Source organism: Mytilus edulis, chromosome 4, assembly GCF_963676685.1.
Source record: "Mytilus edulis chromosome 4, xbMytEdul2.2, whole genome shotgun sequence".
Lineage (NCBI taxonomy): Eukaryota > Metazoa > Mollusca > Bivalvia > Mytilida > Mytilidae > Mytilus > Mytilus edulis.
This window is the reverse complement of record NC_092347.1, coordinates 88,764,461-88,777,047: the sequence shown is the minus strand read 5'-3', so window position 1 is coordinate 88,777,047 and position 12,587 is coordinate 88,764,461. Positions and strand designations below refer to the sequence as shown.

Genomic DNA, 12,587 nt, shown 5'->3' with positions numbered 1-12,587 from the left:
TATAGTTGTCTGATCTTTATTTTTTTTCTGATAATGACTTATTCCGAATGTGATATTTTGGCATAAAGGAGACTCATCCAGTCTCGCACCTTTTGGAGTTCATGCGATTTTCTCACATTTTCTGATTTACCGAAATTTGTCACCTCTTACTTTTGATGCCCTAATTAAGGTAAACTTTTTATTCATTTTGCTTCTATCAGTTCTTCAATTTTTTAATGATTTTAAAATTTTAATAACGAGCATCAATAAAGAGACATGTCTTGTCGAAAGGCGCATCTTGATGTCATTTGACATCTAGGGTAATACATGTGTGGATTTCGTCCCTTTATAAAAGAAAATTTTGTCTCTTTATTTCTGCAACTTATTCTCACATTGCCACCTTATTTATATTGTTTTTATCGAAGATGATACATATTTTCTACTGTTAAACAACTTTTCATAATGTTCAAAAGGGAACCATATCTATCGTAGAAAGATAAAACACATATTGCTTATTTTATGTAATTCTTGATGAGAGTCAAAATAAATACAAATTTTTTGATTTACGAAGCCCTGTATCAGGTCAGTTAACTTTTTCTGTCCAGACACTGACCAACCCATTAGCTGATCTGTTTCATGTTAGACATTATTGGCAGACAGTCTGGTAATTAGATCATATACAACATAAGTTATATCAATGTACTAGAAACAAGGCAATTCAATTGTTACATTTCATATGTCTGTTTGGTGTTTCACAGGTTCCGAAATACATCCCATACTTCAGTAAGCTCATTACGGACAAAAAGGCTGAATAAGTTAATAAAAGTACAAATATTGTACAGTTAAATAATAATACAGTTGGGTAAAAAGAAGAAAAAAACTAAATCCAACTTGAAATGATTTAATAAATTGTGAACATTTATAATTCATCGGTTACACTTGATTACACATTGTATGGCGGATAATTTAGTTTCGACATATTTATTTATAGTCGAGCATGTGACTTTTAGCGCAGAAAGGTGGACATAGGGATAGTGATCCTGCGGTGGTGTTAGTGACATAGGGATAGTGATCCTGCGGTGGTGTTAGTTCACCTCTAACAAACTAATTATTTCAGAAGGTGTAAGACATGGATCCTTCATACTTTGCATAAAGATGCCATAGGATAATTAGTTTCCGTCTGTTATATGGCCATTTTCCTTTTTTAGTATTCTTAATTTCTCTTATTCTGACTAATAGAATAACTATACTTGGAATTTGCATACCTTACAAGGTGTTCATGCCCATCAGACAGTTTTTAGTTGACCTCGACCTCATTTCATGGATCGGTGAACAAGGATTTCGCGGTTATCTCAGATACTGTAAGCAATAAGTCTCCTATGATTGGTGTATGAATTGATTCTAAGGTGTACATGTCCAAATAGCAGGTGTCATCTGATCTTGGCCTCATTGTCATGGTTCAGTTGCTACAATCAAGTTGGTTTTTTTTTTTAGCTTTGGTCCATGTTTTAACACTATGCAATAGGTCAACTATATTTGGTGTATGAAAAAAAGTCAACGAGATACATGTCATTTTGGCGTGTTTTATTTGACCTTGACCACATTTTTAAAAGTTCATTGCTCCATGTTAAGTTTAAGTTTTTGGACTTTTTTTCTTGTTAATAAAGGCAACAGTAACATCCCGCTGTTCGATATTCAGAAATCGATTGAGAAAAAAACAAATCCCGGTTACAAACCAAAACTGCGGTAAAAGCATCAAATATAAGAGGAGAACTACGACACAACAGAAACACAACACTAAAAAGTAACACACACAGAAACGAATTATAATATAACATATGAATAGCCATTTCCCTGACTCTGTACATGACATTTTAAGAAAAAAAATGGTGGGTTGAACCTGGTTTTGTGACTAGCCAAACCTCGCACTTTTATGGCGATGTTAAATATAACAGTAACATGACACCATTACATTATAGGAATACAATACAAATAAATGCAAGAACATTCAGGACAGAGAATTGTTCACCTATATTTCCGGTAGGGAATGATTGTAAGGTGTATATGTCTGTCTGGAAATTATCATCTAACCATGTATCGGTTGTGTTTGAAATCGTGGATAATTTTAGAATTAAAAAAAAACACCGTCTGATTGACACTTCATCACGATATATTTTTTTTGTATTTTTTTCTGAATTATTGATAAAATCGTAGAAAGACATGCAGGGATATATCAGACATTTGCTTTACTTAATTCGTTATGTGGAGGTTTATGAAAGAAGTAAAAAGTCAAACACAAAAATACCGACCGCCGAGGAATATTTAAAACGGAAATTCCCTATTTAAATGGCGAAATCAAAAGCTCAAACACAATGACATCAAACGAAATTTCATATTCCTGACTTGGTATATGCATTTTCGTATTTAATTTTTTTTTATAGCTAGGTATGTTCGTTTTACTTTAAACTAAAAAGATAAATAAGTCTTTAGTTCGTGAAAGTAATACACCTTAAAATTTGACGTCATAATAGAAATTACCTTACGCCACAATGGAAATGAACACTCAAGCCAATTATAGCAGCGTGTTACAAATTAGGAAGTCGATGTAAATGTACTCCCAAGACACCTGTATTTGTCATAACCTCTCGCAACTTTTGGTCTTTATAGCTTTCCAACTTCGTACCTTTTATATTAATAGGTCAGTGGCGGATCCAGAAATTTTCATAAGTGGGGGCCCACTGACTGACCTAAGAGGGGGCCCGCTCCAGTCACGCTTCACTGATTCCCTATATAAGCAACCAAATTTTTTCCCAAAAAGAGGGGGCCGGGCCCCCTCCCCCCCCCTAAATCCGCCTCTGTAGGTCATTACTTTTTTATTCAAGCGTCACTGATGATATTTGTGTAATCTAAAATAAACTCATCATAGATACCAGGATTGAAATTTTATATTAACGCCAGACGAAACACAAGTCTAGCATACCCAGTTAGAAGCCTGATATCTTGTTTTGCAATTTCGCATCGATTGTGACTACGAACTATAATGATTTGCAAGTAAAATAGGATTGTACTTCAATGAAACTATAGAAAACCTGGTTTTGGATTGTATTGCAAATATTACACTCAATAATGTTTATAAACCCTTATAGAATCTAGTCCAAAAAGTAAACGTTAGTTGGAATTAGAAAGTTGGTTGTAGGTGGAAACTATTTTTGTCAAGTAGAAAGGTGTAACATTTGGGCAATTATGTCTTTTCAACGGTTAATCGACCAGCTTTGAGTTTTCCAACTACCATCCCTTTCTCATTAGATTCGTTGTTGAGCTTGCAGTTAGTGTTGGATTAGCCTTGACCTTTAATACTCTTAACATATTTAGTCATAATCAGTTAAACAGAATAATAAGAATGTCATAAAATGTCATAAAAGGTTAAATGTTTGTTATTTCTATAATTTTATCGTAATTGTAGCATCTTTGCAATAAATCTTGAGCGTCCTAGACTGACGAGCAATGTAGTGCAACCATGTCAATTTATAAACCCGACTATAAGAAGCGAAATAGAATGTCAAGATATTATTGCATAATTAAACTGTCGTGGACATTGCAATCTGATGCTGATGATCATTGTTTATAGAAATGAACATGGCGGTATTATGAATTGGAATGTCTAGACGATGTACTCAGTAAGATAAGAATAAATTTGTTTAGTATAATTGGAGTCACGTCTTCAGACAAAAACAATCAAGAGCTTAAAGAAGAAATAAACGAACTCGAAATATAGAGATATATTAAATAACTTGGTTTTCATTTATAGTTATGGAATAATTGCGACCTAAAGACAATCGAAGGAACCTCCTTTGAAATGTCTGAAAAAAAAATTCGTAAACCACGTCACGAAGTTGGACCCTGGGATAGGGTGCCTCTGTTGTAAGTACCATCCATCTTTGGACTACATGATCCTTTAAGCAATATCAATTGTATTCAGTATGTATTCCGTACAGTGGAGTTACATGCCTGATTGCAAAAGATTTATTATCTAAGCAAGCCGTCCCCTTACCTGGGCGTTTTTCAATATAAACGTGAATTTTAGACCTTACAAAAATTGAAAATCAACTTGTCTAAAATTTTATTTCAAAACTTATTTTGAATATCTCTATAATAGACCTGTTTGTATTTAAAAATCGCAACCTTAAATACTCTTTAGAATGATATTATTTTCATGATTTATGTACTGTTTCGTAGGGGACATTTGTCCACCACGAAAGTGCTTATAAACGCACATCTTTTGCCATTTAACTTTATATACTATAAAGATCTCAATTTTTTCTGAATTGGAGAATCATTTTTTATCGATAAAGACTAGACAGTACTTCACATATGAAGGTACAACTCATGTTACATAATGGACATTTAGATGAGTTTTGTAGTTGACAAAACCGTTTTGTAGTGGACAAAAAGTTTCGATGTTGACATCAACCCTATTCTATGTTGATAAAAACATACTGAAAAAAAATACATGAAAAAACCCTTGTTATTTGTTTTGCAGGAGTATGATTGAAAAAAGAGCAAATAGTTATCAAAGGTACTACGACTGCATGGTAGTGGTTGTGTCCACTACGAAACGTTTTTCACCCATACTTGTTTCGTAGGTGACCGATTTTTGGTGGACATATTCACATGTTTTATTTTCCCCCACAATCCGTATATTGCAAAAGTAACAAGAATGATCCAATTCATCCAAGCACATACTAAAAATACGGTAGATTTCTGGTCCATTTGATGTGCTAAATTTTTTTGGACAACAATTTAACTGCCGTTCTAAAAGCATTTCTTCTTTTGTAAGACTATTATGTTTATATCTCTTGCAAACATTGATTTTATAAAACTATTTATTAGCAAAACTAAATGACTTTGCTTCGTAGTGGACATTTTGTCAGGAATGCAAGGGACATACCTTCTAAAATTGAAAATTCTTTTTCAAAAGCTGTTAATTAAAATATGTTGGCTCTGAACATACTTTTGAATAATTAAAAAAAATTATATTAAGTAAAAATAACATTTATCTCTACCTTTTTTTTACAATATTTTAGAGTGTGGATGTTGAACAGAAGGTCTAGGGACAACCCATTTTGGTTATTTTAAACCATTCAGGAATCAATATCTGAATAATCCTTCTAAAAATAGTATATTTTTTTTGCTTAAAAATGTTAAAATTAATTCAATGTACTGGCTAAACAAAAAATCACTTGTAAAGATCAAACACATTATTTTTAAATGGTTGGGACAAGAAATCACGTTTTTATTGACACCTACACTTTTAATTAATACTTTCTCTAAATGTTTGTTGTTTGTTTTCTTTGAGTGTGTCAAATGAGTCTATATATATTGCATAATATCAAAAGTAGAATAGAACAAACAAACCACGAATGAAGAGGATGCTTGCTGATTGGTGCAGTATCTCCTTACATTAAACAATGTGGCCACTGCAATTAGGTTGTAATGTTCACTCTTGAATTATAGTCTGTAATCACTATTATAAAGGTTCACTCTTATGTCGTTTTTAGCTTTTTAAAAGTACCATGTTCTTCATAAAGAAAATGACTGTACCAAATCAGGAATATGACAGTTGTTATCCATTCGTTTGATGTGTTTGAGCTTTTGATTTTGCTATTTATTACAGACTTTCCGTGTTGAATTTTTCTCGGGGTTCAGTATTTTTGTGATTTTACTTTTTGGTGGCCTCCGGCTGTTTTCTGCTTTGTGGTTTGGTTGTTCTATTTTATCTGATGTTACAACCCTTTCATATCTCTTTCATTTTGATTAGTAACTACTGATAATTAACCGATTACGGCTTCTTTTTGAATTAATTGTAATGTAAATACGTTCGAGTCAATACAGTTAACCAAACCAAATAAGAATAGCACACAGAAGGAGATGATATAGCAACTCGTGTTGTCGAGTTCCGGCTATTGTTTCAGAAGACGCTATCGGCTTCAGATGATAATATCGCCTTCAGAAGTAATACAGTTACTTGTATATGAAAATAAAAGTATAATTTGAATAACAAAAAAACAAATTCAACAAAATCCAAGGCAAATTTAAAAAGAGGAAGTCCATAAAAAAACTGACAAATTCAAACGATGTCAATCAACAGGACAAGTGAAGAACAACTGCCTTATTTTTACTTGGAACGGGCAATTTCAGAAGAAAATGTTTGGTTTAACCTGGTTTTATAGCTAGCTAAACCTCACAAAGGTGAGAAGTCAAGTATTCGGAAGATGTATCGTTGCGTGGTCATCTCTTAATGACTTTGCGAAATATCAGAATATACAAGAAAATCGGTACATAGTATTCAATGTTTACTGTATACAAAGCGTTTGTACTACTAAGTTCTAGTGCAAATATTCAACATATAGAATACATGCTATTTATTGAATTAGGATAAAATTATTTTATATAGCAATTTGCTTGATTGGTTCTGCTTTCATGTGGTTAGATTTGTTTATTTATCTGAGGAGTTAAAACGAATTTCTATGTGAAAACGTAGTATCGTAGTGCCCTTGACCAATTTTTTTTCACAGTTAATATTATTGATAGCTAGACGATCTTATATCAGGTAAATTGGTTCAACAAATTTTTCTGTTTGAAATGCAGCCAAATCAATGAGGATTCAATGTCTGGGAATATATGTAGAGCTATCTGCTGATATGTAGAATTAACGTAATTGGCAACAAAACATATTTAGTTGTAGTTCAAAATGTAGAATGGCTGCTGATGACCTATTACATGTATTAAAGGGGCACTAGCTACGAGATATATATAAAAAAAATTAAAATATGATAATTTTTTTTGGTTCAATCATTAATGAAAGTGAAATAGTGAAATAATAATTTGCTTTTAGCAGCCAGTATGGTTCAATTTTGTCAAAATTCTAGTAAGCCAAGGAACATTGATGATGAATTATTCACTTGCAAGTGAATAATTCGACCTCATTGAATCCATATTCATGCGAAATTCAATTTGACCTTTTAGCTAGAGATGGATAACGCATGAATTGTACGTGTTAATTTATTTAAAAGAAAAGAATGTCAACATTGAAGGTGAAACAAAGGTAATCATTTGATTGACTGATTCGATGGACAAAAAAATCATTCTTATACAGGTAAAAAACGATATTTAACAAATGTTTTTAATCTATAATATCAAATTGAACAGACCTAACAAAATTCAAGGGCACGAGTTCGCATATCTATTTATATTTATATTTATGTTTATATCGCTTATATGACCAGCGGATGTCTTTGGATGTCAACTCGATAGTTAATTAGATGGCAACTAAACTAAAGTACACATGAAACGAAGCTACATTATATCGAGCACCTGCTTGTAAATTGTTTATTTTAGACAATTTTTTTTAATAATTTGGATAAATGGATAGATGTTTCATATTGTCATGAATCAAGTACTAACATTTGGTTTATGACACTAATCGGTTACCATGAATTTGACAGCTAGTGCCCCTTTAACAAATTTTACCAACAGTTTATAAAAAAAAAATACAACGAAAGTTCAAGGGAACACCTCAATATATTAAGCGCCATTCGATAAAATAGTTATCAAAAGTACCAGTATTATAATTTAGTACGCCAGACGCGCGTTTTGTAGATAGAAACTGCATCCTATCCTTAACGAACCCAAGTTATATATTCCATTTTCATTTAATATATTAACCTAAATCTAAAATTTGAATTTGTTGGGTGTGTTCTTGTTTCATCTGCAACTTAAATTGTTATAGACAAGTTGCATATACTAAAGTCTAGAAAAAACGTTGAAACACAATATAAGATAATCTGTTATCAGAACAGCGCTGCCAGGATTATCCCAAGATTTCGTGTTTTGTAGAGAAAAAAAGTATGATGTTGACTAGTAAAAACCATAAAATAGATGAATTTTACGTGAAATGTACTTATGTATGAAATGAAGCCAATATATTGTTCTTTTTAACATTGTTATTTGAAGATTACATTCCATAGCATTAAAGTAAACATCAGCTATTTAGCCGTTATGGATCTGAAATTCTTAATTATGTTTTTCATTTAAAAATATTTGTTATCATTTTTCTAAAATGTTCTATCTACACTATATAATGCAAACAAAATCGACAAATGTATTGATATGTTATATTTTGATTTCAACGCCTTTGCAATGATTTTTGTTTGGGCACTTGTTTTTTAAAATCTTGCGATTCGAGATCTAAATTTATTGCACAGCATGACAATTTTTCAGAGTCTCTTTAAAATTAACTTAGTAGGTCAGCTTCATGTGTTTGAGTTCTAACGACAATGTCGGACTTTATGGCGTTTTTTCGAGCTAGAAACTTTGTTATTTGATTTTGCCATGTGATTATGGACTTTCCCAATTGATCTTCCTCTAAGTTCAGTATTTTTGTGATTTTACTTTTTGTATAATAAAAGATCGTCCAAAAATATTTTTTTAGCAAATTTTGGTCATTATGTTATTCGGTTTGTGTGTTCGCTCGTTCGTCCGTCTGTCACGCTTCACGTTAAAGTTTTCAGTCAAGATAGATTTTGATGAAGTTGAAGTCTAGTCAGTTTGAAACTGAATTCACATATTCTCGATGAAATGATCTTTCTAATTTTAATACCAAATTCAAGTTTTGACCCAAATTTCACGGTCAACTCAAAATTAATGATAGTACGACTGGAGCATTCATGTTCTATGGACACATTCTTGTGTTTCGCTCTTGCAGATGTCCTTCAATGCGTATATAGCATATCATATGCAACTATTCCCGTCATAATTACGTTCGATAACTCTGCATATTACTGGTTTTATTAGGATTATGTAAAATTTACTGGTTACCCGATGAATGATTTAAATAAAATTGAAAAATAAAGTTATTTCACTTCGGTTAATTTTCATTCCAGGTCTTCTTTTATAAATATAAAAATAATATCGTAATGAATTTCATTGAGAATCGGACAACATTAATCTACAGAATGTAGGACAGAAAGTCACAGGACAAAAAGTCACAGACAAAAAGTCACAGGACAAAAAGTCACAATTTTTTTTTCAGATTTTTTTCTTCGAATAAAAATTGCTTATTTAAAAAATATTTTTGTATTTTGCTTGAACTATTGTAAATAAACCAACTTTGTAGACAAAAACTATCAAAAAAATATCAAAGATGATCAAATAATTGTTAAGAAAACATAATGTCAAAGTGGTTTGGCACTTAATTGGCTTCATGGTGCCAAGACATATACCCTTTGCGTGCTTAAAATTTAATAAATCTTAATTTTTCAAGTATAATGACAAATTTCCTTAACTTTAATATAAATATATGTCACAAAAAGTAAATATTTCAAGATATATCTCTTATATATTCAAACAATTGTCAACAAATTATTAATGACTTTTTGTCCTGTGAGACTGTTTGTCCTATCAAATTTGTGACTTTATGTCCTGTGACTTTCTGTCCATTTACCTAATCTACATAGCTATTGTAAAAACTTTCATCTACGTAGGTATTTCAAAACAGAAATCGTGATTAAGTGCCATGTTTTTTTCTTTAATCACCTTGAAGTTATAACTTGATATCTCCTTAATCTAGCTATGTTCTTGGCTATAATTATAGTGACAATAACGTGTCATATCTAATTGCAATATACACAGTGAAATTATATTGAATGATGTGCATGGACAAAATAAGTGTCGAACATCGTCTACGTTTGAAAATTATTTGGTTGCCATTTTTTAAGAAATTTTATAAAACAAAACCCAGCATGTATCAATTTTACCAAAAGGAACCTATGTCATTCTATGCTGTTTAAGGTCAGACAATGTCTGAAAACGCGAGCATCCCACAGTTATTTGATTTTCATTGTAACAATCTTACAAAATATATTTTTACCAAGTTGTCCCACGCTGTCAATGTGGTCGCCATCTTGAAAAATAATACCAGATTTTTTGAACATAGCTAATTTTCAAATCAATTTGGAAGGGACATAATAAAAAATTAAACTATTGCATATATGATTTTATATTTATGAATAGAGTAATGAGCACATATTTCCACAATTTTTCCAGCTGTTTTGTTTAAATCGCAATTTTAGGTTTTACACGACGGAAATCTAATATTATCGGAGTTGTCTGATTTAACAGTATGGACTTATCAAGGCAACAGGGCAAATTTTCAAAGCATTTGGAAGAGAGAAGATCAAAATTTAAACTATTCTCAAAGGCATGAATACATTTCTAAATATATGAGGAATTACAATACATTTCCACACTTTTTGTATCATGAAGTTAAAGTAATTTATTTTATCGATTCCTAAAAGCCCCTGTGCATTTCTATGCATTTTATTTGGGCTTGATACGGGTGGTGTGTGACGTCGCCAAAGTGACGCGATGACTGCTATAGTTTGATATGTAAAATATGCGGTGTTGAAAAATGTCTCCAATAACATTGTAACTATTATAGCGCTGAATAGAAAATGAAATATTTGATGTATGTTAATCATATTAATGAGACTGAAAGTTTCAAATTTTTGTTGATTTTAAAATTTCCTAGTTACACCCTGTGAATTTCAGGGATTATTATTTTTCGATATTTTGGTTTCATATGTTCCAGTTGATAATATAATTTGTTTTATATGCATTTCAGATAGTAGCTCTCGGACCTTCTACACATTCAGAGTTGGAAAAAGAGTCCATGGAAGTTTTTGGAACCGCAGAAAAACCAGATCCTCGGTCTTTGCTTGAGGTCATCAGAAGATAAAACCGAGTTTTACATATATTAAATTATTATGTTTTTCAGTTTTCTTTTATCAAGTTATTATGAAGAACGAATGTAAGAAATTAAAAAGGAATGATGATTCGGGAAATGTTTTTAATATCTTCAATATAAGACAGACTTATACAAGTGTCTACCCTATTATATGTCAAACCCGGCTTCAACAAAATCCAAGAGTCTAAGTCATATATAAAACTCTGTAGCGACAAAAGGCAAGTGTCAACCTTATATGTCAAACTCTGTATCAACAATAGACAAGTGTCAACCTCATATGTTAAATTCTGTAGCAACAATAGACTAGCGTCAACCTTATATATTTAACTCTGTAGCAACAAAAGACAAGTGTCAACCTTATATGTTTAACCCTGTAGCAACAAAAGACAAGTGTCAACCTTATATGTTTAACTCTGTAGCAACAAAAGAAAAGTGTCAACCTTATATGTTTAACTCTGTAGCAACCAAAGGCAAGTGTCAACCTTATATGTTAAACCCTGTAGCAACAATAGACAAGTGTCAATATACAAGTGTCAGCCTCATATGTTTAACTCTGTAGCAACAATAGACAAGTGTCTAACTTACATGTTGAACTCTGTAGCAACAATAGACAAGTGCATGCCTCTTATATCAAACTCGATATGAACAGTAGCCATATATCTACTTTATATGTCAAACTCGGAATAAACCATTATCAAATATTTACTTTATATGTCAAACTCGGCATAACAACAATAGACAAATATCTACTTTATATATCAAGCTCGGAATAAACAATTAGACACATGTATACTTTACATGTCAAACTCGGCATAAAAAATAGACAAATGTCTACTTTATATGTCAAACTTGGCATAAAAAATAGACAATTGTCTATCCGTAATTCAACACTCGCAATAACTATCTTCAACAATAGACAGGTGTCTAGCTTATATGCCACACTCGACATAACTTTTTAACGATGATAGACAAGTGTCTACCCTATATGTCACACTCGACATAACTATCTTTAACAATAGACAAGAGACTACCCATATATAATCACTCGACATAACTTTCTTTAACAAATATAGACAAGTATCTACCCTGTATGTCGAACTCGACATAGCTATCTTAACAATAGATAATTGTCTAACCTATATGTCACACTTGACATATCGGTAGCTACCTACAACAAAAAGGCAAGTGTATACCCTTCGAATTAAGTGATTCGTACATCAGTATTTTAAATTGCATCAAGTTATCTCTAGAAAATGTTACCAGTTCAAAAATTGACGTTTTCACACGGAACGTCAACATAACGTTACAATTTTATTTACAGAGACCGAAATTGTCGCATGTTTATGAATTTTGAATAGTAAATTATAATCCTGGTACCTTTGATAATATGACGTTTTGAATCATAATATGATTTTAAGAAATATTTTTAGGATAATTTCTTACAACAAATGATAAATGAAAGTCATATAAGGAAAAAGGAGTTTGGTAACCTATATGCTGATCTCGAAAGCATTTCAAATGTGGGATAAAACCTGAAAATATCAGGTGAAAAGTTTTTGGGTAAAGCCAGAAAGGCCATCAAAACCCTATGGTACTTACATGATATCTCAATCTTCCAAGGGGTGTCACTAATTTTGAGATACATGAAATATAGCGCATTGATCATAACATTCTTCACAACCAATGAATGAACATTTTTAGAATTTTTTCAATGAAATATGTGCTTACATATACAAGTTATAATGAGATGTAAAACTTTTCAAGAAAAATTACACAACTTTTGCAAGGTGCCGGAATCTTATAT

At 31.6% G+C, this 12,587-nt stretch overlaps 1 protein-coding gene across 2 annotated transcripts in view; it reads left to right on the top strand.

Annotated features, from left to right (window-relative positions):
* LOC139520934 (uroporphyrinogen-III synthase-like) overlaps positions 1–10,812 on the top strand; it is a 51,470-nt gene extending 40,658 nt beyond the window's left edge. For both annotated transcript variants that reach the window (XM_071314036.1, XM_071314035.1), the window contains exon 9: positions 10,661–10,812. In XM_071314036.1, the coding sequence (XP_071170137.1) occupies positions 10,661–10,774 (114 nt within the window). In that variant the 3' untranslated portion in view covers positions 10,775–10,812. The remainder of the gene's footprint in view (positions 1–10,660) is intronic.
* The last annotated feature ends 1,775 nt before the right edge of the window (positions 10,813–12,587 follow it).